This window comes from Glycine max, chromosome 1 (genome assembly GCF_000004515.6).
Source record: "Glycine max cultivar Williams 82 chromosome 1, Glycine_max_v4.0, whole genome shotgun sequence".
Lineage (NCBI taxonomy): Eukaryota > Viridiplantae > Streptophyta > Magnoliopsida > Fabales > Fabaceae > Glycine > Glycine max.
In genome coordinates, this window is record NC_016088.4 from 48,584,687 (window position 1) to 48,611,869 (window position 27,183).

General features: G+C 35.7%; 2 protein-coding genes across 2 annotated transcripts; one reads left to right on the forward strand and one right to left on the reverse strand.

The window, feature by feature from the left end:
• Window positions 1–13,505: 13,505 nt before the first annotated feature.
• On the reverse strand, window positions 13,506–14,003 carry LOC100786075 (dehydration-responsive element-binding protein 3-like). Its single transcript, XM_003516413.1, has one exon. It carries the CDS (start codon window positions 14,001–14,003, stop codon window positions 13,506–13,508), a length of 498 nt encoding a protein of 165 aa, XP_003516461.1.
• A 3,356-nt stretch (window positions 14,004–17,359) lies between these two features.
• Window positions 17,360–18,544, forward strand: LOC100786588 (uncharacterized). Its single transcript, XM_006574196.1, has one exon. The coding sequence runs from the start codon at window positions 17,360–17,362 to the stop codon at window positions 18,542–18,544; it is 1,185 nt and encodes a 394-aa protein (XP_006574259.1).
• The last annotated feature ends 8,639 nt before the right edge of the window (window positions 18,545–27,183 follow it).

Genomic DNA, 27,183 nt, shown 5'->3' on the forward strand with positions numbered 1-27,183 from the left:
GATCTACAAATGTCTACCACAAATTCCATCACTGATTTCATTCACTCAAAGTCATGCAAGTTCTAAGAATGTTTAAGTAATGTTGAAGGATTTCATTGGTCTAACACAAATTTGATTGACTTAAAGTCATGCAAGTTCTGAGGATTTCAGTGTGATTGGTTTGAGGGTGAAGAAGATAAATATTGGCTTATTTGTGTTTACTATTTTCAACAATGTTTTACTTATTTGGCATATTCAAGTTTTGGTTTTTTGTGTGCATAGTGAAGGTTTGGGATTTCAAGTAGCTTCTCAATGAGGATTTTGGTTTGGTCTATGCCATTTCTTAGAGTGTAACCATGAATTTGCTTCACTTGCCTCATTACATCACAAATCTTTTTTGGTTTGAGTTGACTTCTCAAATGTTGGAAACTTGGAAGTTGTTTGTTGTTTTAGATAAATGTCACTTCTAATCTTAGTCTGGTTGGTTTAACTTGTGCATCAAATAAAAAACTGCATAATGCATCCTAAATATATACAATAATTATTTCTATCCTTAATTAAAAAGTTGCAACACATTAATTTTCTAGAAGCAATATAAATATAGTAAAGAAGAATAATTAACCTTAGGAGGTTCAATTTGTAATTACATGAAGTGTTTTAGACCAACTTAACTAAAGGCTTAACCTGTTGGGTGGGAGGTTCAACATTGGTTTTATATATATAATATACCATTTCATGCAATATTACTTTGGGCTTTATGCATTTATAATGCATAGAATTCAACTTAATTATGAATGGTGTGGCAAGGAAAAGAACTCATGACCAACTGGTCATAAAGATTCTGGTACTATTTCAAGGAATAATACTCCTTACAACCTAACTTGTTAAGTGAAGACTCAAGATTTGTAACATGAAGTAACCAACAATGAAAGTTGAAGCTTGAAATGGAACAACTATGCAAGCATTAACTCCACTTATAAGGTGGTTTTCCAACAAAGATAATTGGGATACACAACTATTCCTTAACCCTTAGAATGGATGATAACAATTAAAACAGAAAGAAAAAAATGTAGTATGCATAGTGAGAAATAGATATGCATACTATATTGAGAGATTGCAAGAGTTTGGTCTATGAACAATAAGCTACAATGCTACAACTGAGAAAATATAAACACAACAACAACAACAACAACAAAAACAAAGTCTTATCCCACTAGGCGAGGTTGGCTACATGGACCGCACAACGCCATTTGGTATGGTTAAAAAAGAAAATATGAACAAAATTAAAAAAATAATTATAGGGTTTTCTTCATAAAAATGATTTTACTTCCCACCCTCCACTTATAAATATCAACTTCAATTCAAACCAAAAAGCCTCAACATGTTCAAACATTATACAATATACAAGATCATGCATTATACAGTACAAACCAAAAAAGCCTCAAAACCAAATTTCAAATCAATATCAACTTCATCAAATAATGAACGCATAATTTCAAACTTTTTTCATTACCCAATCATACTCTACTTCAGCCTAAAAGCCTCACAACTAACCCTAAATCCTAATAAAAATCATTTTTCATAATTTATAACATATTTGCCATTTTTTAAAATTAAAATTGATTCTTGCGGATCAATTTGATCCGTACTTGATCCGTAAGCTTCTTACGGATCAACTTAATTCACAATCTTCTTACGGATCAGCTTGATCGGTAAGCTTCTTACGGATCAACTTGATCCGAAAGCAGCTTGCAGATCAACTTCCTAAGCACGAAAATTACAGATCAACTTGATCCACAACCTATTTCACGGGCAAAACTACTTTCGGATCAACTAGGTCCTACTACAGATCATCTTAAGAAGTACACTACAAAACCAAAAATGGAAGAGTGATGCAGGGAAAACGCGTTTACCTCGACGTCGATGGAGCAAAGCAGCACAACAACCCAGAGGAGAACGCATAAGGTGAACAACACCACCACCACGCTGCCAACAATGTTTTTCGTCAATAATGTTATTGCTCCATTAACTTTTAAATTTTGAAATACTCTTTGTAAAATAATGGTGGTTAAAAATCATCACTACTATGTGTAATAATATTCTAACTAATAATAGGCTGATTACAAGAAATTGGTTTAAACTTTGTGACTTTTTTTAGGCCCGAATATAATAATCTTATTTATAAAAATTCATTTCTTGCACTAGCATATTAATTTTGTTGATTTCTATTTATTTGTTATTAGTGTTTCCTTCAACCATGAACTTAAGATTTATAGTTCTAAAACAGGATCAGCATCCAATCGCATGCACCAAGAAAACGCTTTATTTTACGAATTATTCCATGAATGTCCAATTCAAATTGCAGAAGCAACAAGCTCATTCACAAATCTACAAACATTTTATTACAGAGAAGAGTTTAAGTTTCAAAACTAAACAGAGCAAAGGCATTAACCTTTGACAATGAGAGTCTTCTGGATCTAGTACATGGAGATTTTCACAAGCTCATTTTTTAGCCCAGGCATGTTCACGTCGATGGAGGAGACAAAAAGTGTCATCGTCATTCTTGTCGGTGCGGCTTCTTCACGTTGGTGATGGATCTCGACGGGGACACCAACTGCTTCCGACGTTCTTTTTCATCATTCTAGATCTGAGATTTGTTCCGTCTAGATCTCTCAATGTTGAAATCACGAACCCTCATTGTCGTGAATTGACGAACAGGTACCCCCGACTTCACTATGAACTTGTTATGGCCGAATATCCCTTTCTGCAATTCCTAGAGTTCAAGAGCTAGGACTCTCCAGAAACAAGATGAAGAAGATGAGTTTTATTCATTCTGCCCCTTTTGATTACATAGTAATTGCTTTATATAGTATGTTTTTGAATTGTTACTAACAGAAATGATAAATTCTGATGCTAGGGCCTAACAGAAAAAAGATTCACGAAGATTCCATTCTAACAGAATTACAAAGCTCGTGGGATAATTCCCTTATGGACCACTCTATGCCACGTCAGCTTCCTTTCCCTTTAGACAATAAAGTCCTTCAGGTACCTTGGTTTAGTTCTCTGCCTCTGATTCCTCTCTGTTAATGGTTGCTCTGCTTGTGGCTCTGTTAATGGTGATTGTGGAGCTTCATTCGTAACAGAACTCGTCACAACCGGATGTTGCGGCGGCGCATCGGACGACACGGCGGGATCGTAGTGGCTTCGACGAGGCTGAAATTGGAGAGAGCGGGTCGAACGAAAGAGGGAAAGCACAGAAGGAGTAGCATTTTGTTTTTGTTTTCTTCTAAGTAATTTGGATTCATAAATCAGAATTTGAACGGATTGTTGTTGAAGTTTGTTAGTAAAATATAAGTTTATCTAAAACATTAATAGGTAGATTTTTTAGTTTTTAAATTTATATTTTAATTTTTAAGAGGTTTTTGTGTTAATTTTTTTTTAATTCTTGTTAGTTAAAGATTTTTTTTAAAAAAAATTAGAATTAAAATATAAATTTCAGAAATTAATAAATTTACTTATTAATTATAAAGACTAAAAGAAATAAATATAAAAATTAAATAAGTAATTAAATCTAAAATATAAATATATGTAGTGATGGTCTTTAGTGTTATTTTAAAAAAGATATTTCAAAATTTAAAAGTTACCCGAAGTAGTAGTAATTTTTATTGAAAATGAAAAAAAACTAAAATAAAATTTTAAAAATAGAAAAAAATCAAAATTAAATATTTTAAATTTAATGTATCAAAATAAAATAAAACTTAATGTATAAAAGTAATATTAAGTCACACTTTTAAAATTGAAGCTTCATCCATATTGAATTTGACCCAACCATGGGAGTAACATGAAAAGGCTTATAACAAAAGTCAAAACTTTCGATAGTATCAAGGATCCAACAATAAATTCAAGATAGGAGTCAAAAGGTTGTGATTGTTTAACAAATTTTTTTTCAAACTTCTTTATTTCTTCATCGCCAAAGATACCACCACCAACAAATTATCATGAAAATAATTCATCCAATAAACCTTTTTGAATTTCATCCTATTTATAGCAATGTGTAAAATCTCCTTGAAAATTTGGTATTAACATGATCTAGATTTTGAAAAAAAAATCAAATCAATTAAATCAAACCATTTAAAAAGGTTAGACTTTTAAGATTCATACTCCATTTTTTCATAAGCTCGTTGTATGCAAATTCTACCGGGTCATTTGGCAAGAAAGATAAAGACAAACCTTCATAAAAATGAAAACCAAGAGGCAAATTTCACTTCTTGCATGCCATTTCGCTCGGAAAACGTGTTCAAATTGTTAGGAAAAATGTAAAAAATTTAAAGGTTTTCTAGATTATCAATTATAGGAAACCAACATGATCTTGAAACCTATGATTCTCACAAATAATAAATAAACCAATGATGTTACATTTCTGTCTCTCTACGTTTGTGATGACCAAGAGATTAGAAGAATATTTTTCTATTAGGCAGGGAACCTTGTTTCACGTTAGTGGGTATTAACCCCTTTTATAATCATTATTCTCATCAAGTAGCATTTACATTGAGAAACTTCTCCTATTTAACCCAATTATAATTTAGTCCTTAATTATTAATTATCTATTTATTAGTCTCTACATAAGTCACATGTCTCTCACATAAGACATTAATTTTAACATTCTCCCACTTGGCTCATGTGACATTACTAAACATTATGGACTAAATAAATAAATAGATTAAATTAACATAATGCACATTAAAAAAATGACTAAACCATTCTATACATTGTGTACATCATAATTTCATGATTAAGAATACGAACCAATTTGAGTCATGGTCAAGGTTATCAAACTCGAGAGTTTACGTAGTCTCGTGAGAGTTCCATAGACTCGACTCGTGAACTTAACTCGTAGACTCGTAAGAGTCTACTTTGTATAAAAATAATAACAAAATATCTATAAATAATATAGTAATTAAACATTTCAATAATAGAATAAAGTAAAACAGTAAATCATAAAGTTCAGAATATTTAAATAACTAAGTGTAGTAATAATAAATCACTACTCATAGAGGGTTTGATGTTATTAGATAATAAGGGTTTGCTATTATTAAAGGTGAGAATTTTGTATTTGAGAATAACACACTAAATGAAAGTATGTTGAATGCTAAGCAGACAAAAAACAATAAAAAAATGACTTACATATTGGTCTAATTTTTTTAACTTGCGAACTTGTTGACTCGATGGTAAACTCGAGAGTCTACCGAATTTACTTAGAGTTTATAGAGTTTGCCCAGAGTCTACTAAAAAAGGTTTACTAAAGAGTCAACTCGTAAAGGACAAGTGGACTCCTAAGCTCGTAAGAGTTAGCGAGTTAACTTGAGAGTTTGATAATCATGGTCATAGCAGTTGTACATCACCTAATCGACATAGTCTCTTTCATGTACTACAAATTAGTCTTCTCCTTAATATGACCATTAATTAGGAGTACATAATCAGTCCAAGATAATGTCTTTATTTAAGACAAACCTGTTAACATTAACTTAACACAAACATGCATTCAAACATAGAGAACAAGTAATTAGAAACATATCATAAATGAGCTCAGAGTGTCATTAAAAATACATAAGGTAAATTACACTTAATGATCATCAATAATAATAATGTCCATATTTTCAACATGTTCTATAAATGTATTGGGCGGTAATCCCTTTGTCAAAGGGTCAACTATCATAATGTTTGTGCTAATATGTTCTATTGACACTCTTTGTTTCTGAACTTTTTCTTTCACGGCAAAGTACTTCAATTTCATATGCTTAGCACCCTTAGAGTACTTGTCGTTCTTAGAGAAAAATACTGTTGCAGAGTTATCACAATACATTTTCAGCGGCTTAGCAATACTATCGACAATTCCAAGCCTTGAAATAAAGTTTCACAACTAATTAGCTTGAATTGTAGCCTCAAAACATGCTAAAAATTCAGCTTCCATGATAGATGCACCAACAACTGATTGTTTTGCACTCTTCCATGATACTGCTCCTTTGGCTAAAAGAAATACAAAGCCAATAGTGAGTTTTCTTGTATCCACACATCTAGCAAAGTCTGAGTCTGAATACCCAATCACCTCAAGGTGATCAGACCTTCTATATGTAAGCATGTGATTTTTTGTTCCCTGTAAGTATCTCAGAACATTCTTTACAGCTTTCCAATGTTCCATTCTTGGATTACTTTGATATCTTCCTAACATTCCAGTTGCAAAGCTTATGTCTGGTCAAGTACAGATTTGAGCATATATAATACTCCTAACAATTGATGCATACTAAATTGCTTCCATTTGTTTTCGTTCCATATCATTTCTAGGACATTGTGCGAGACTAAATTTGTCTCCTTTCTGAATTGGAACGGGTGATGCTGAGCACTTTTCCATCCTAAACCTCTCTAGTATTTTATTGATATATGCTTTCTAAGACAAGCCTAACAATCCTTGTGATCTATTTCAGAATATTTCTATCCCTATCACATAGCTTGCCTCACCCATATCCTTCATTTCAAAGTTACTAGAAAGAAACTTCTTAGTGTCATGAAGAAGACTAAAATCATTAGTTGCAAGCAATATATCATCAACATACAAGATTAGAAAAATAACCTTACTCCCACTGGCCTTTAGATATATACGCCGATCAACAGTATTTTCCTTAAATCTAAAAGAAACAATGGTATCATTAAACTTCAAATACCATTGGCGGGAAGCTTGCTTAAGACCGTATATTGATTTCTTTAATTTGCACGCCATGTGTTCCTTTCCTTCAACTGAGAACCCCATTGGTTGGTCCATATAAACATTCTCATCTAAATCTCCATTAAGAAAGATAGTTTTCACATACATCTGATGTAGCTCCAAGTCATAATGGGCTACTAATGCTATGATAATCTTGAAAAAATCCTTTCATGAGACCGGTGAAAATGTCTCTTTATAATCAATGTCATCTTTCTGAGTAAATCCCTTAGCAACAAGTCTAGTCTTGTAACGTTCAAGGTTACCATGAGAGTCACGTTTAGTCTTAAAGACCCATTTACAACCAACTCTCTTACAAACCTTTGGTAATTCTACAAGGTCCCAAACATCATTATGTTTCATGGAATTTATCTATTATTTCATGGCATTTAACCATTTCTCATAATTATCACAACTTACAGCTTGTGAAAACAAAACTGGATCATTATCATTAATGCTTAAGTTTGTTTCTGTTTCTTGTAGGTATACCACATAGTCAATAGAAATAGCTGGTATCCTTTCTCTTTGAGACCTCCTTAATGCTACTTCTTACGGTTCTTCCCCAATAGGTTCATTATGTATCATGGGCTCATTATTGTGTTGTGCTTCTTCATTATTGTTTGTAACAATAACTAAAAGAGCAATCACCTTACTGCTAGAGGCACAAGCTAAAGGAACTTGCACTCTAACTTCTTTAATTTCCAGTTCTCGTGGAACTTACTCCAACTGATTTCATCATTTTCAATGAACCTTGCATTTCCAGTTTCGACAATTCTCATACTTTGATTAGGACAATAAAACATATACCTCTTTAACTTTTCTGGATAACCAATGAAATATCCACTGATTGTTCTTGCATCCAATTTTCTTTCTTGCGGATTATAAATCCTTATTTATGCCTAACAACTCCAAACATGCAGGTGCCTTATACTAGGTGTCCTATTCGCTCATAGTTCAAAAGGTGTCTTTGGAACTGCCTTACTAGAAACCCTATTCAACAAATACATGACAGTTTTCAAGGCACACATACGGGTAAAGTTGAATTGATTAACATACTCTTAACCATATCCATTAAAGTTCTATTACACCTTTCTGATACACCATTTTGTTGTGGTGTTCCAGACATTGTGTATTATGCACAAATGCCACGTTTCTGAAGAAGCTTAGCAAATGGACATGGGTGTTGCCCAGTTTCATCGTATCTTCCATAATACTCACCATCGCTATCAGATCTAATAATTTCCACCTTTCTGTCTAATTGTTTTTCTACTTCATTCAAGTAAATTTCTAAGGCATCCACTGCCTGAGATTTCTCATGTAGTAAGTAGACATAACCATAACATGAATAGTCATCAATAAACTGTATCTTTCCTTTTTGAAAGAATTAACATTAAAAGGTCCACAAATATCAGTATGCACAATTTCAAGAAGCTGAGTGCTTCTTGTAGCTCATTTCTTTGTATGTTTTGTTTGTTTTCCTTTAATACAATCCACACAAATATTTAGATCCGTAAAATCTAAATCATGAAGAATTTCATTCTTTATTAATCTTTCCATCCTTTCTCTAGAAATGTGACCTAAACGTTTATACCATAAGAAAGCAGATCATTCATTCACTAAACTATGTTTAGTGCCAACATTATGATGCAGAGTTAAAACAGTTTCAGCATACAAACCATCTAATTTCAATTTATATAAACCATCACACAGAACACCAGTACCAATGAGATGATTATGCTTAAATAAACTAAAATATCTATTACCAAAATTAAAAGAGTATCCAATAACATCAAGTTTAGATAATGAAACTAAATTCCTAGATAAACTAGGTATATAAAGAGTTTCCAGTAAATCTAAATGATGTCGAGTTTTAAACGATAAGTCCTGACTGCTTTCATTAGAGCTTTCACTCTATTCCCCATGAAGACGAACTTCTCATTTGGGCTTATAGTTTGGATTGTAAGGAATCTCTACATAGTGTTAGAAACATGAGTTGTACATCCAGAATCAATCCACCATGTATTATGGGAAACTTCAGTTAAGTTTGATTCAAAACATACAAGAGCATTAAGCTCACCTTTCTTTTCGAACCAAGACTTACACTTTGGGCAATCCTTCTGGAAGTGTCCAGATTTTCCACAGAAATGACAATTATTGCTCTTTGATGCCTTCTTCTGTATTTGCACAGGACCGTCATTGATCTTTAATGACCCTTTGCCTTTATCATTCTTCTTCACAAATCTTTTTCCAGCTCCTTGATTCCCTTGGTGGCTTACATAATGGACCGAGTGACTTCCTTGATTTTTAAGCCTTATTTCTTCCTGAACTAACTTACTGTGCAATTCATGTACATTCCATTTATCTTTCATGGTATTATAGCTCATTTAGAACAAGTCATACTCAGACGGTTATGAGTTTAGAATAAACTGAACAAGAAAGTTCTCATTTACAGCCATTCCCAAGGTCTTAAGTCTTGCTGCAATGTTTGTCATCTCAATGACATGTTCATGCATAGTACACGAACCATCAAACTTCATGGTGGTCAGTGTACTCATTAATGTCCCAGCAAGAGACTTATCAACTGTTTGAGAGCGCTCTCTCACTAACCCCATAAACTGTTTAGCATTATCAGTCTTAGGGAGAGCTGTCTTAATAATGTCTGCAACAGTCATTCTCATGAACATTAGGTTAAGTCTGTTATATCTTTCCCAAACTTTATAATGGACTTTCTCTTCATTGCTACTAGCATCAGTAATAGTAGCAGACTTCTCTTCCATTATAGCAAGATCAAGATCCAAAACATCGAGATTAAATTGAACTTGCTCATTCCAGTCAGAGAAGTTAAGCCCATTAAAATTGACACAAATGATACATGAGAGTTCAATGAGTTGGGAACAGGTACTGCATAATAAAACTTCACATAAGCATTTTGGGACATAAAACACAAGTCATACATATAATTTATTCAGATAACAATCAATGTATATTGATGTTCTCCTTTGGGTGATATACCAACACATAACATACAAACATGATGATGCTAATAAAATTCTTAACATTATTTGAAAATTATATATGCACCAATTAGTAGTATCTATTTCCTTGGGTATATTAATAAAACTAATGATACACACAAATCGCCTACAATTATATTCATTAATTATAAGAACAACTAATCAACCTTTGGGCAATCCATAAATGCCTTATAACAATGAGTTTCAATTACCCATAAACCAATAATCATATAATTTAGCATCTATTATTCTATGAGTAATTGAAATAATCATTAATATAGAATTAAATAACCTTATAAATATGGCCACTTTGGTGACTAACAAATTCATCATACATTTAATTCCAACCAAATATATGACCTGCACATGCTTATTGTTATTAACAATTCATAGCCATTTTATTAATTTCATTCCAGGCCAAATAAATATCATACATTCACATTTTAAGCAATAAAATAATAGAAATTCAATCACATTGAAGCAAATGTATATCATATACATATTTACTGTTACCAATAATTTTAAAGCATTCACGTTAATTTAATTGCAGGGTATAAACTTTCAATCCTTTAATCACATTTAATAATAATTTTCAGAAAAAAAATGAGTAGGTGGGATTGAAAATAAAAAAAAAGGGATGCAAATAGCAATTTAAAAAATGAGCAAGTGGCCTTTTCCACATTCACGAATATATGTTAAAGGAAAAACCATAACCAGCCATTATCATCAAATCAAATTAGATAGCACAAAAAGATAAATCTAAAATATTTCTCCAAATTTAATATATATCGCCCAAAGCGCCCATTACATATAAATATCACAAGTCTTCATTGAACACAATCAAAATAATATAATTTTACGCATTCATACTTGTGATTTGAAAGCCAATTTAATTGATAACCTTTTCAATATAAGATTTCATACTTGCAGCGGAAAAAAAATCCCTAAACTTCATAATTAGGGTTCATACATAATTGGGAGAAAATAAATCATTATTGAAGAATCAGAAGTTTCATAACACATGCTCTGATACCACATGTAAAATTTTTAAGGGTTTCCTAGATTATCAATAATAGGAAACTAACAGGATCTTGAAACCTATGATTCTCACAAATAATAAATAAACCAATGATGCATACCTTTCTCCATAGTGAGACTTCTCTCTGATGTACTTTGATTTCTTGAAAGAGGAAAGAAACAAGATTTCACTCCCTTGACTATTCGTTTTGTCTCTCTATGTTTGTGATGACCACATATTAGAGAGAACACTTTTCTATCAGGAAGGGGACCTTGTTTCATGTTAGTGGGTATTAACCCCATTTTATAATCATTACTCCCACCAAGTAGCAGTTACCTCTAGAAACTTCTCCTATTTAACCCAATTACAATTTAGTCCTTAATTATTAATTATTTATTTATTAATCCCTACATAAGTCACATGTCTCTCACATATGAGACATTAATTCTAACAAAAAATACACCCCTAATTATATAGTATGGGTTGCCAACAAAATGGTGCTTATGGTGCTTTCTCCTAATTATATAGAAAGGGGATATTGTTTCACGTTAGTGGGTATTAACTCTCTTTTATAACCACTACTCCCACCAAGTAGCGGTTACCTCTAGAAACTTCTTCTATTTAACCCGATTACAATTTAGTCCTTAATTATTATTTATTTATTTATTAGTCCTTACATAAGTCACATGTCTCTCACATGAGACATTAATTCTAACAAAAAATACATCCCTAATTATATAGTATGGGTTGCCAACAAAATGGTGCGTTCTCATGGTGCAATGATCCAATTCTAAATTGAAAGATAGCATTGCAGATATCCTAACCAAAGGCCAATAAACAAATCAATGACTCAACTTAAAATGAATCTATATGTAAGTTTGATTCAATGAAGCAATCTAGTGCTTTCTTGTTATTCCTATTGAGAATCATAAAGTCACACATTTAATCTTTCCCCCAGGTTATGTCAACAAATCTGCTAACTGGACCACATATCTGATTTAAATCTTGCTAACATTGACAACAATATAATTCAATAAGAACTGTGGAAATAAAGGTCACTCTATTCAAAATTATTTTGGTAACAAACTACTGTATAAAGAACCACAGTATGCCCAACTGACATGCTATATATAAATGGGTAAATCCATAAATGTCTCTCACCATTAGATATTCTAGAATCTATATGTCAAAGAAATAAAAAAAATGAATGAGAACTAAGTCCATTGTGTAAACCTCTGTATGTTTTCCACTCATTACATAGCATCAATCTTTAACATGAAACTTAAATGGGGGAGAAAAGATACTTGCATGATGCAACATTTAAAATGTCAAGCGTTGGCTGGTTGTGGAGACAACACTTCTTATTCTATGCATGATGCTGTAAATAAAACCAAACAGAAAGTTAAACATAATTAAAAAGAAAGGAATTACATGTTACTAAAGTAACAATGTCACAAGTCTAAAGGAATAAAATGAAAGTGTTAGAAGGTCAGAAGGTGAGTAGAATAAAAACTCTAAGAAAAAAGAATAAAATGAAGGTGTTAGAAGGTCAATACCTCTAAGAAAAGAGAATAAAAACTTATATTTCAAAATGTTCCTTCTGGAAGAAGAAAGATTGGCCAATACCTCTATGTGGTGTGGATGGAGAAAACTCATAGACGCATGAAGGAATAAAATGAGTTGATATTTAAGGGTGATGGGGGAGAAAATGAAACATCAAATGGAAAAGGAAGGGATAAGGTGAAAATCATTAAATGCATAGTTAAAATTAAAAAACCAATTGAAATGCAGAAGAAAATTGAATGAATGAAATATGGTGAGACGGGAAAAGATAATAACATTAAAGATGAATGATTGTGAATATTCATTTAGATAAATGCGTTGACGTTAATGAGCATCAATAACAAAGATTTTTTTTTTTGTAGGTTGGAAAAAGAAGTTAAGGAGTCCAAAGCAATTGTTCAAAATAGTTGAATATGAATAGGCGTTCCGATGAAAATGAGGAGTCATAAATAATTAAATATAGGTAGAAGAATACAGAAAAACAAAAAAGTATAGGAGAAAAAAGTGAAGGTTTTGGCAACAAAAATTTGCCGGAGACTTAACATGATTCATATACATTATAAATTATACATTATAGATAGATTATAAATGTTGTGAATATCGGTTCGGTCACTAATCCAATCGAAACAATGAATTAATGGTTGAATCAATAATTAGTCCAACTTGACTCCGTATATATTAAATATATATATATATATATATATATATATATATATATATATATATATAATTTGATTGATTAATCCATATTTCAAATAACAAATAAATTTTGATAATTAATTCGAGGTTCAATTCTTTTATATGCTACATCTTAGTTTTAAATATTTTTACTTGTGTTATATTTTAGTTTTAGTAATTTCACTTTTTAGTGCAACAACGGTTTATTTTAAGAAACTTTAAGATTAAAAAATTAATAGAAAGCAAACATTGTGCATTGTGCAATACTTAAAAAGCTACAAAAGTAAAAAGGTCACACTGTTAAAAAGTAAAAGGTACACACTCAACAATGTGTGTAGCAGTCAAACAGCAAAGCAATAATGTTGAATTGGACTGTGTAGTGTCTAGTGCGTTTTAGAATGACAAAATTACACTTTTGGTCTCTCAGTTTTACTCTAATTTTACATTTGGTTTCCCGAAAATTTAATTCACACATTTAGTCTTCGTATTTACAAATTTATGCAAAATTGGTCCTGAACGTCCCAATTGAACGTTGACCGTTAACCTCAGACGTTGACTGCCATGTGTCAACATCTGAGTGGTTCACCGGAAAGCATTGCATTTTTTTTACCTTGCAGTGGTAAAATTTAATTACGAGGGAGGAGAGGGAAGAAGGGTCCATGTGCACCACTTTGGCCGTCGCGGCTTGAACGTCTTGCGGCGTGAGATAAGTTGGGCAAGGGAGCGAGTTGGCAAAGTGAAGGAAGTTGAGAATGGCGGCGGAGCCTTTGATGCTAAGAGCCGCCACGTTGTGCGCCCACACCGCCATTTCTGGCGTTGGGAATGTGCCTAGCCATATCCGCGACTTCTTCCACGGCTCGCGGATTTCTGACACCCATTTCCCCCAGTTCCGCATCCGCACGTCGTGGTGCAAAGGGTGCTTATTGCTCAAGTCCTCATCGACGCCGCCATGAATGCGTTTTATCTTTTTGCTCTTCGGCTCGGTCTCTAACATTTTCTGTTGAAACTCTTGATAACTGCTAAATAATAGTGAATTAATAGTAGAAAATCGGTCTAAAATTAACTTAGAATTAATTATTTAGTAGTTATTTATGCTTTAATTTGGAAAGATTTAATTAATTTTGAATTTTGATTGCAGATGTGAAAAAGGGAGGTACAACGAGCAAAAAGTAGCAGAAATAAAGGAAAAAAAAAGAAAATCAGAAAAAGCCCAAGCCCAAGTTTGCACCTATAAATAAGAGGGTCAGCCAAGGAAAACAGACACACTTCCTGAGAGCTCAGTTTTCAGACCTCTGGCACTCAGTTCTCTCCTTTTCCTTCCCTTTTCTTATATTCTTATTATCTTTCTTTCACCCCCCCCTTCTCATTGTAAAGCCCTCATGACTATGAGTGGCTAAACCCCCTAGCTAGGGTCGGACAGGCCTAAAAAGCCAATGATGTATGGAGCATTTCAAGAGTTATCAATAAAAAGAGGAATTCCCTCCAGGTTCTTTATTTATTTACCGTTCTTTCTTTTTATATCCTGTATCTCTGAACTTGCTTTCTGTTAGGGTTTAGTCCACTCGGGAGAGGGTAAAGCCTAATTAGGGGTAAGGAATGAATACTTGAATCTGTTTTAAGGGTTAGGCCACTCGGGAGAGGGTAATGCTTAAGAGAACACTAAAATGAGGAAATTATCGGGTTATCTTTTAGAGGTTTTTTCCTTCCAGTTTCTTTTATCTGCTTTTCTTTCTTGCTTATTCTGCATCTCGGACTTTGTTTTCTGTTAGTCTTTAGGCCACTCGGAGAGGGTAAAGCCTAATTAGGGATAAGGAATGAATGCATGAATCAGTTTTAAGGGTTAGGCCACTCGAGAGAGGGTAACGCTTAATAGAACAATAAAAGAAAGAAATCATTGGGTTAGCATGACTTAATGCCTCAATGCCCATGCTTTAGCAAACATCTAGAATGTAAACTTAATGCATCTTAGTTATTGAGTCTTCGCAAAGGGCATTTGGAAGATAGGTAATTAAGGTAGGCTTGTCATCATGAGGCATTAGAGGCAAGTAGATGGATAGATGTGAGGCAAAATTAGTTCACTGGTATTGATAACAGACAAATCCAGAATCCATATATCTAGGTTAATTAGACTTGTTAGGTTTTAGCGATTTTAATATATAGATTTTATTCCCTATTTTTATTGTTGGTTTTTCTTAGAAGTAGTTATTCCTTATTTTACTGTTGGGTCTTAGGAGTAAGTATTTAGATTTAGTAGATTTAGATTTTATTTATTTGATTTTCGTAGAAGTAGTTATCTTTATCGCAATTTAAATATTTTATCTTCTAATTTTATCTTTTAATCTTATCTTTCAATCTTTTATCTTTATATTTTATTTTAAATTTTAAATTTCTTTTATCTTATCTTATCTATTATCTTTATCTTTTATTTTAAATTTTAAATTTCTTAGATTTATATTGCCTTTAATTTTATACACGAATTTTACAACTTGCAAACTGAAACGTATTTCACATAAGTGCAACAAAATCCTTGTGGTACGACACTCGGCTTACCGAGAAATTATTACTATGAGCGATTTGGTACACTTGCCAAAGAGCTAACAAGTTTTTGGCGCCGTTGCCAGGGATTTTGTTTTCGCATTTAAGTGCCATACTATCAGTTTGTAATTTGTTTCCCTCTTGGCCATTCTTTCTTTCACCCCTCCTCTATCCCTTGGCCATTCTTTTGGCCAATCTTTCTCTCACCACTCCTCTTTCCCCATTCTTTCTTTCTCCATAAATTACACAGGTATAACCTTGTGTTTTTATGCGAGATAAATCTACTATCGTTCCCATAGACTTAGAAATCGAAGCTACCTGTCGGCGTAATAACGCCGCAAGAAGACGAAGAGAGCAAGACATAGATACTTCACCTCCTCTCTCTCCAAATCACGTTCAAATGAACGGAGAACCAGTACGAAGGGTTACATTAGAAGATTTCTGTCAAACTACTACTCCTGAATTCTTCACAAGTATCACATCGCCAGAGGTTAAAGCCCCTAATATTTCGTACCCCCATTCTCTCATTCAGCTGATTCAGGGGAACCTCTTCCACAGTCTCCCAAGTGAGGATCCTTATACGCATCTAGCCTCATTTATCGAAATATCCAACACGTTTAAGATAGTGGGAGTTCCACCACAAGCGGTACGCCTTAGCCTCTTTTCCTTCTCATTAGCGGGAGAGGCAAAAAGATGGTTGCATTCTTTTAAGGGCAACACCTTTAGGAGTTGGGAAGAAGTTGTAGACAAATTTCTGAAAAAGTACTTCCCTGAATCCAAGACAGCTGAAGGGAAACTAGAAATCTCATCTTTCCATCAATTCCCAGATGAATCCCTTAGTGAGGCCTTAGAATGCTTCCACGGATTGTTAAGGAAAACGCCCACCCTGGATATAGCGAGCCAGTGCAGTTCAACATCTTCATTGATGGATTACGACCTCAATCGAAGCAATTACTGGACGCATCCGCGGGAGGAAAAATTAAGTTAAAGACACATGAGGAAGCGATGGAACTCATTGAGAACATGGCAGCTAACGATTAGGCTATCCTTCGTGACCGTTCTCATATCCCAACAAAGAAAAGCCTCTTAGAGCTTAGTACACAAGACGCAACTCTGGCACAAAATAAGCTGATATCCAGACAACTAGAAGCTATTACAGAGACACTTAACAAATTGCCCCAACAACTGCAAGCAGTGAATATTTCTTATTCCCCTGTTTTGCAAATAGAGGGATGCCCCACATGTGGAGGGACACATGAGCCTGGACAATGCACAATCCAACATGAGCCCTCTCAAGAAATAAATTACATGGGCAATCCTAATCGCCAAGGTTTCCAAGGCTACTACCAAGGAAACTCGTCTGGATACAATAACGGACCACCAGGACTTAACCAGGGAAGAAAATTTAACCAAGGCTCCGGCTGGAAAAATCATGGGAATCAGTACAAGGAGCCTAGGCCTCAACCACCATACCAGCACCCTAGTCACGGTCCAAGTCAGCAAGAGAAGCCGTCTCCCAGTATAGAGGAAATGCTCTTAAGTTTCATCCAAGAGACAAGGGCAAACACTTAGGAGACGAAGGCATTCATCCAGGCAAACGCTCAAGGGATGAAGGCATTCATCTAGGAGACGAGATCACATCAAAAGAGCACAGATGCAGGTATCAAAAACCTGGAGACACAATTGGGCCAGCTAGCCCAGGAGAGGGCTGAAAGGACCACAAGAACTTTTGGGGCTAATACTGAGAAGAACCCAAGTGAAGAGTGCAAAGTGGTAATGACTTGAGCACAAAAGAACGCTCAAGAAGCAAGAACGATGACAGAAGACGAGGAAACTGAGGATAAGACAGAAGAACTTCAAGAGGAAGGGAAGCCAGAGGAAGAAGAGAAGGCGGTCTTATCACCTAAAACCAAGAGTCAAAAGGCAAGAGAAGTTAAGAAGGAAGAATCGCCAGTCTTGCCGCAGGATCTTCCATATCCTAAGGTGCCAACCAAGAAGAATAGAGAGCGCTACTTCAAGCGTTTCTTAGAAATATTTAAAGGACTAGAGATCACCATTCCATTCGGGGAAGCCTTACAACAGATGCCCCTCTACTCTAAGTTCATGAAAGACATCATCACTAAGAAGGGGAAATATATAGACAGCGAAAACATTGTAGTAGGAGGCAACTGTAGCGCGATCATTCAAAGTAAGCTACCTAAAAAGTTCAAGGACCCTGGAAGCGTTACCATCCCATGCACTATAGGCAAAGAAGCGGTAGATAAAGCCCTCATTGATCTAGGGGCAAGCATCAATTTAATGCCCTTATCAATGTGTCGACGAATTGGGAATCTGAAAATTGATCCCACTAGAATGACACTTCAGTTGGCAGACCGCTCAGTTACGAGACCATACGGGGTGGTAGAAGATGTCCTGGTCAAGGTTCGCCACTTCACTTTTCCGGTGGACTTTGTCATCATGGACATCGATGAGGACACAGAAATTCCCCTTATCTTAGGCAGACCCTTTATGCTGACTGCCAACTGTGTGGTAGATATGGGGAACAGAAGCTTGGAACTGAGTATTGACAATCAGAAGATCACTTTCGACCTTTTTAAAGCAATGAAGTATCCACGAGAAGGTTGGAAGTGCTTCAAGATAGAAGAGATTGACAAGGAAGATAACATCAATATTCTGGATACACCACACACTTCACTGGAGAAAGCAATAGTAAATAAGATGGATTGTCTCACCAGTGAAGAAGAAGAGGATCTCAAGGCTTGCTTGGAAGACTTGGATCGGCAAGAAGCCATTCCTGAGAAAGAAGCTTGTTTTGAGATATTAGAGAAAGAGGCTCTGCCCGAGAAAAAGAAGGTTGAATTAAAGGTATTGCCTAAGCATTTAAAGTATGTTTTCTTGGAGGGTGACACCAAACCTGTAGTAATTAGTAATGCACTGACACAGGCAGAAGAGAACAGGTTGGTGGACATCCTGAGGAAGCATAAGGAAGCAATCGAATGACATATATCTGACTTGAAGGGAATCAATCCTTCGTACTGCATGCATAAAATAATGATGGAGGACGATTACAAGCCTATTAGACAACCTCAGAGATGTCTGAATCCGACTATGAAGGAAGAAGTAAGGAAGGAAGTGCTTAAGTTGTTAGAGGTTGGACTCATATACCCTATCTTTGATAGCGGTTGGGTCAGTCTGGTACAAGTGGTCCCCAAGAAATGTGGAATGACAGTCGTGAAGAATGAAAAGAATGATCTAATACCCACACGAACTGTCACGGGTTGGCGGATGTGCATTGACTACCGCAAGTTAAACGAAGCCATCCGGAAGGACCATTTTCCATTGCTCTTCATGGATCAGATGTTGGAAAGACCTGCAGGGCAAGCATACTACTGTTTCTTGGACGGATACTCAGGTTATAATCAAATCACGGTGGATCCCAAGGATCAGGAAAAGACGGCCTTTACATGCCCTTATGGTGTTTTTGCTTATAGGCGAATGCCATTCGGATTGTGTAATGCACCAACTACATTTCAAAGGTGCATGCTGGCCATATTCTCAGATATGGTGGAGAAGAGTATCGAAGTTTTCGGGCCCTCGTTCGACACTTGTTTGGATAATTTAGAAAAGGTATTACAAAGGTGTGTCGAAACCAACTTGGTATTGAACTGGGAAAAATGCCAATTTATGGTTCGAGAGGGTATTTTTTTGGGTCACAAGATCTCATGTAAAGGCATAGAAGTTGACCCAACAAAGATAGACGTCATCGAGAGGTTGCCACCACCACTGAATGTCAAAGGCGTCAGAAGTTTCCTGGGGCATGCTGGATTTTATAGGAGGTTCATTAAGGACTTCTCAAAAATCGCCAAGCCCCTAAGTAATCTGCTGAACAAAGATGTAGCCTTTAAGTTTGATAAAGATTGCTCAGCAGCATTCCAGACACTGAAGCATAGGCTCACCACGACACTAGTAATGATTGCCCCAGATTGGAGCAAGGATTTTGAATTGATGTGTGATGCTAGTGACTATGTAGTAGGTGCAGTTCTGGGACAAAGGCATGACAAGGTTTTTCACGCCATATATTATGCCAGCAAAGTCCTAAACGAGGCGCAATTGAATTACGCCACTACAGAGAAGGAGATGCTGGCCATTGTTTTTGCCTTAGAAAAGTTTCGGTCTTACTTGATAGGATCAAGGGTCGTCATTTTCACTGACCATGCCGCCATCAAGCATTTGCTAGCTAAGGCGGATTCAAAGCCGAGATTAATTAGATGGGTCCTGTTGCTACAAGAATTTGATATCACCATCAAGGATAAGAGAGGATCCGAAAATGTAGTGGCTGACCATTTGTCCAGATTGAAGAACAAGGAGATCACCAAGGAGGAACCAGAAGTAAAAGGAGAATTCCCTGACGAGTTCCTCTTACAGGCCAACACTCGACCTTGGTTTACGGACATGGCCAACTATAAAGCCACTGGGATCATCCCAGAAGAATTTGATTGGAATCAGAAGAAGAAATTCTTGCATGATTCACGCTTCGATGTCTGGGATGATCCTCATTTATTCAAGGCAGGGGCTGATAATTTGCTAAGAAGATGTGTTACGAAGGAAGAAGCGCGAAATATTCTTTGGCACTGCCATAGTTCACCCTATGGTGGTCATCACAATGGGGACAGAACGACGGCAAAAGTGCTACAATCGGGTTTTTTCTGGCCCTCCATTTTTAAAGATGCCCACGAGTTCGTGCATTATTGCGATAGATGCCAAAGAACAGGGGGAATCTCACGAAGGAATGAAATGCCATTGCAAAATGTAATGGAAGTTGAGATTTTCGATTGTTGGGGCATAGACTTCATGGGGCCTCTTCCTTCTTCATACGGGAATGTCTACATCTTGGTAGCCGTGGATTACGTCTCCAAATGGGTGGAGGCCATAGCCACACCAAAATATGACGCCAGGGTAGTGATTAAGTTCTTGAAGAAGAACATCTTCTCCTGTTTTGGAGTCCCTAGAGCTCTGATTAGTGATGGGGGCACGCATTTTTGTAACCATCATCTGAGAAAAGTCTTGGAGTAATACAATGTGCGACATAAGGTAGCTACACCTTATCATCCGCAAACAAATGGCCAAGCAGAGATATCTAACAGAGAGCTAAAGCGAATCCTCGAAAAGACAGTAGCATCATCAAGGAAGGATTGGGCTTTGAAGCTCGATGACACACTCTGGGTCTACAGGACAACATTTATGACTCCCATTGGCTTATCACCCTTTCAGCTAGTATATGGGAAGGCATGCCACCTACTAGTAGAGTTGGAGCATAAAGTATATTGGGCTCTTAAATTTCTAAACTTTGATAATAGGGCATGCGGAGAGAAGAGGAAGCTGCAGTTACTGGAATTGGAAGAAATGAGGTTGAATGCTTATGAATCATCTAGGATTTACAAGCAGAAGACTAAGGCATATCATGATAAGAAGTTACAAAAGAAAGAATTTAAGCCAGGGCAGCAGGTACTACTCTTCAACTCCAGATTAAGACTCTTCCCAGGAAAGCTGAAGTCAAAGTGGTCAGGACCGTTCATTATTAAAGAAATCAGACCTCACAGAGCGGTAGAATTAGTGGACCTTCGAGCAGAAAATTATGAGAAGAAATGGATCGTCAATGGACAACGCTTAAAGATCTATAATGGAGGACAATTAGAGAAGTTGACGACCGTCGTGCATTTAAAAGATCCTTGAAAGAAGCTCTATGTCTAGCTAAAGACATTAAACTAAGCGCTGGTTGAGAGGCAACCCAACATTTTATTATAGGCATTTCTGCTCTATCTTTATTATATTCTGTACTTATTTTGCAATTGTTATTTTCTGTTTTGTTTCTTTTCTTTTAAAAAAAAGGGCCCAAACAGGTGCAAACAGCAAACAGGAGGGGTACCAATAGCAACTTGAAGTGGGCTGCACAAAGCCACGCGCTTAGCGCGCGACCTCGTGCTAAGCGCCCAGGTAAGTTTTTAAAATTGGAATTTTTGAATCTGAGGGGCAACCAAGGGATGCTTCCCTTGGTGCGCTTAGCGGCCACATGCGCGCTAAGCGTGCACGTCATAAATTCTGGGGAGTTTTTCGAAACCCCCCAACCCCTAAGTTGCCTCCAGGGGGGCTTTTTAATTTGAGAAACTCTCGTTTCTCTCTTCTTCTATGCTTCCACTCTCTTTACACCCTTCTCTCTCTACATTCTCGTCTTACCCACATATCTCTTGTGCCTTTTTCACGCAGTTTTGCAAATGGATCCGCCGCTTACGACTCCGGAGGCCTATTGTCAGCAGGTCGCCTGGCCAGGAGACCAGCCCTCCACTGACAGGGGGGAAGGGCCTTCTAGAGCCGCCACTGAGGATCCTGCAGTTGATGAGGACCTAATGGCTAGCGCTGATTGGGGCCCATGGGCAGATTTGGCAGGAGGCGCATGACACTAGTTTTATTTTATTTTTCTTTATGTTTTTGTTTTATGTTTATGTTTATGTTTTTATGTTTTAGGTTTCTAGTTTAAGTTATTTTGTCATACTTGTAGCTTATGTTCAAAATGAAAAGCAATGGTAATATTATTAGATTTGAGCATATGTGTGAATAAATAAATTGCATGATAACTTGAGAAATGACAATTCTGAGTTTGTTCTGAAAGGTCCAACACTTGAAAGGCTACTAGTCATTGGAAAACACTGGTCTTGGAAGCAAAAGTCACATCAAGTAATGAAACATGATTCACGGAAAAGGAAAGGTTAGCTTGATGGAATGAAGACACATCTGGTACGCTAATACTGAATTTATCCCGGTGAGAGTGTGACCTTAATTGTGAGAGAAAACGCCTGTTTTTAAACTTTTAGTTTTGCATCATTCTTGGACTGTTAAAATTAGTTACTTAAGGTGGATATGATCAAGGCCATGTTTGTTCTATTTCACCCACTCAGCCAAAAAGCCAACCCAACATAATTTTATCCCTTGCACCCATATTGAGCCGAAAGAATTATAATGATTTATTCTGAGTAGAACCCTAAGCCAAGAAATTGATATTCCTGACCTTGTGTAGGATTCTAAGAGAGCAGTAGGGTTCCAAATGATAATAAGACCTTAATTTGGGGGATTTTGAACAAATGGGTAAAGTAGCCAAGGAAATAGCACACACTAGAACACCTCTAAATAATTGTGAGCCCATTATTATTATTATGCTTATTATTGAAAAAAAAGAAAAAAAAAGAAGAAAAAGAAATATATATATATATATATATATATATATATATATATATATATATATATATATATATATATATATAAAGGGCAAGAATGAAAAAGAGAGGTGTCAGTGGAAAGTGCTAAAGGCAAAAGGGGCTAAAAGTGGGAAATAGGTCTTGGCAAGAAATCAAATTTTTGGAATGCATGCTCTCATATAATCTTATATTTTGAATTTCCAAGAAAAACCATGATTCTTTGTTAGCCAAGCCCCATTACAAGCCATAAAAGTCCTTAGTGATCCACCGAAGGTAATTAAGACTAACCTTAACCGAGATGAAGTACAAAACTCTTGAGTTTTATTTACAGGTTGTTAAAATTGCAAACACTTGACCAGACACTTGTGAGCAGAGAGAAACACCAGCTTTGTAAGGAAGTAAGGCAAGCCGGACCTGTTGGAATTCCAGATAATTGACTTGTTTCTGCTCTCGTGTTTATGCTTTTATTTTAAGATCATGACAGATGCAAAGAGACCAGTCAAAGGACCAAGGAATTGAAGTCATGGAGAGTGTTGGAATGATTGGAACTTACTTGAGGAAATTTTTGCTTAAGAATGGAATAATTTTATTCTTCTTATTTGCTTGGGGACAAGCAAAGTTTAATTTGGGGGATTTTGATAACTGCTAAATAATAGTGAATTAATAGTGGAAAATCGGTCTAAAATTAACTTAGAATTAATTATTTAGCAGTTATTTATGCTTTAATTTGGAAAGATTTAATTAATTTCGAATTTTGATTGCAGATGTGAAAAGGGAGGTACAACAAGCAAAAAGGAGCAGAAATAAAGGAAAAGAAGAAGAAAATCAGAAAAAGCCCAAGCCCAAGTTTGCACCTAGAAATATGAGGGTCAGTCTAGGAAAACAGACACACTTCCTGAGAGCTCAGTTTTCAGACCTCTGGCACTCAGTTCTCTCCTTTTCCTTCCCTTTTCTTATATTCTTATTATCTTTCTTTCACCCCCCCCCCCCCCCTTCTCATTGTAAAGCCCTCATGACTATGAGTGGCTAAACCCCCTAGCTAGGGTCGGACAGGCCTAAAAAGCCAATGATGTATGGAGCATTTCAAGAGTTATCAATAAAAAGAGGAATTCCCTCCAGGTTCTTTATTTATTTACCGTTCTTTCTTTTTACATCCTGTATCTCTGAACTTGCTTTCTGTTAGGGTTTAGTCCACTCGGGAGAGGGTAAAGCCTAATTAGGGGTAAGGAATGAATACTTGAATCTGTTTTAAGGGTTAGGCCACTCGGGAGAGGGTAACGCTTAAGAGAACACTAAAAGGAGGAAATTATCGGGTTATCTTTTAAAGGGTTTTTCCTTCCAGTTTTTTTATCTGTTTTTCTTTCTTGCTTATTCTGCATCTCGAACTTTGTTTTCTGTTAGTCTTTAGGCCACTCGGGAGAGGGTAAAGCCTAATTAGGGATAAGGAATGAATGCATGAATCGGTTTTAAGGGTTAGGCCACTCGAGAGAGGGTAACGCTTAATAGAACAATAAAAGAAAGAAATCATTGGGTTAGCATGACTTAATGCCTCAATGCCCATGCTTTAGCAAACATCTAGAATGTAAACTTAATGCATCTTAGTTATTGAGTCTTCGCAAAGGGCATTTGAAAGATAGGTAATTAAGGTAGGCTTGTCATCATGAGGCATTAGGGGCAAGTAGATGGATAGATGTGAGGCAGAATTAGTTCACTGGTATTGATAACAGACAAATTCAGAATCCATATATCTAGGCTAATTAGACTTGTCAGGTTTTAGCGATTTTAATATATAGATTGTATTCCCTATTTTTATTGTTGGTTTTTCTTAGAAGTAGTTATTCCTTATTTTACTGTTGGGTTTTAGGAGTAAGTATTTAGATTTAGTAGATTTAGATTTTATTTATTTGAATTTCGTAGAAGTAGTTATCTTTATCGCAATTTAAATATTTTATCTTCTAATTTTATCTTTTAATCTTATCTTTAAATCTTTTATCTTATCTTATCTATTATCTTTATCTTTTATTTTAAATTTAAATTTCTTAGATTTAGATTGCCTTTAATTTTATACATGAATTTTACAACTTGCAAACTGAAACGTATTTCACATAAGTGCAACAAAATCCTTGTGGTACGACACTCGGCTTACCGAGAAATTATTACTACGAGCGATTTGGTATACTTGCCAAAGAGCTAACAACTCTCATTGTTTAATTAACTCGGATTGGTGTTCGGAAATCGGCAAGGCTTAAACACCGAGGAAATTATTCTAGGAAGAGGTTGTTCTCATTTTGCATGCAAGTGAAGTGAAGTTTTTCTTTTCTTTTCTTTTTCCTGGGGTCACTTCTCAATATGACTCATATAACACTTATAAAGGTTCTCAGAGCAGAAGAGGATGGGACCCACCAGAGAGAAAAAAATGACTCACTCACCAGGCATATAGCTTCTTCACTTGCCACTGCCACGAACCTTCTCTTATGTTATGTTTGCTAACTGCTGTTGCGTATATTGTATTTACTTCATTCTTATATTTTTTTAACCACCCTCCAATTTTCACTATTGTTGCACTGTTCATATACCCCATATCCTTCTTTCTTGAAAGTTCCTTCCTTCCTGCAATGCTTTTGTCTTTCGTTTCATTATCCTTAGCGTAATTAAATTTTACCACTGCTGGGTAAAAAATACAATGCTTTCCAGTGAACCACTCAGACATTGACACGTAGTAGTCAACGTTTGAGGTTAACGGTCAATGTTCGATTGGGACGTCCAGGACCAATTTTGTAGGAATTTGTAAATACGGGGACCAAATGTGTGAATTAAATTTTCGGGGGACCAAATGCAAAATTAGAGTAAAACTGGGGGACCAAAAGTGCAATTTTGCCTTTTAGAATTCAGACTCTTAGACAAATAACAATGCCTTTAATTCCGGTCCAGGTTTACGAAACCACTCGAGTCTCCAGATTTCATTAAAACCGACAGGGTTTTATCAGGTTACTCTGGGTCATTTACATTTCTATCCAATAGTTAAACCAGTTTGGATATGTTATCAGATTTCAATTGGACAAATCCGATTTTCATATCACTGATTTTAGTAAATGGAAGAGTGCAAATAGAAAAGAGTCTAAGAATTATTATTTATAACATAGACTTGTGTGGGTCTTATTTGCCTCTATTCTTGCAAACTTTTTGCTGGTGAAGTAATGGGACAAAAATTTGAGGGAATTTCTATATCCACTTCCAACTTTTAGGAAAGTAGTCCCTTTTAATTATATTTCCCAAAAATCCATTCCCTTTTATGAATACACTCCCTTTTAACGAAAAGATTAGGTTGTGACTCCTTATGACATAGTTGCACAACACTTTCGTGGCAAAGACATTCTCATGATCACAGGGATATTCAATGCTTCTTGTATTTATCTTTACAATGTTTCAAATTTGCAGCGTAGTTCACCGATTAGGAATTTTGATTTTGCTTTAGCTTTCATCTTGATTCTCTTGATGGTGTATGATGTTGGCATAGTCTTTCACGATTAGTTATGTTTCTATTTTGGCCTAGTAGCCCTTAGTTTAACTAAAAAAAATGGAATTTGCAGCAGGGCAGTGATGCTGAATCAAAATAATGTTTATAAAAATAGAAAATTGCTTTAAAAGATCAAAGTAATAGGCAAATATCTTTTTGCATAAGAATCCTTAGTATAATGGAATTGCAGAGGAATTTGACACAAATAGAGTCCCTCTTCTTTCCAAGATTGAGCCCTCAAAGTCAAATATTAATTGCACCCATAATTCACGTGCAGCGGTATCCATGATATATCAAGTAAAAAAATATTTGAAGCATTCAGCCTTGTGATGGTGACAACATCCATAGAAAAGGCCTAGTCTTTTTTGACAGTAGTGATGGGGATTGGAGAAGGTTGTGGGAGAGATGTATGGAGAGTGTATTTTTCAGGCATATTTTTGCAAAATAAAATAAAAAGTGAGTGAACTAGTAAAAAAGGGAAGTGTATATAGCAATTAATTTGATTTGCTTCTCTTTCGTCTTCGTTATTCATTTTAGTCAATTTGGACTATCCTAACTTCAAGCCCATTATTATCTGTCCCGACCCCTTTATTAAGGGTGTTGCTAGGTGCACCCAGCAAAATTGCTGGTGCACCCAGCAATTCAAGGAAGTACCCAAAATAACCTTCATTTAAAAAATAAAATTTAATATATTTTAAAAAAAACACTTCTTCTTCCGCGCCTATTTCTTCTTCCCCTTGCTTCCGCGCTTGTTTCTTCTTCCCCGTGCACCCAGCAATCTCCATTCGTGCTTCTTCTTCCTCGATATTGGCTTATTCCCTTCTTCCTCCGCGCCCTCATTTGGTTCTCCATTTCAAATTTGGTTCCCTTCA

Bases quoted from the DNA above. Each gene is read 5' to 3' on its own strand.
- LOC100786588 (XM_006574196.1), top strand. From the start codon at position 17,360: ATGACAGAAGACGAGGAAACTGAGGATAAGACAGAAGAACTTCAAGAG.
- LOC100786075 (XM_003516413.1), bottom strand. From the start codon at position 14,003: ATGTTAGAGACCGAGCCGAAGAGCAAAAAGATAAAACGCATTCATGGC.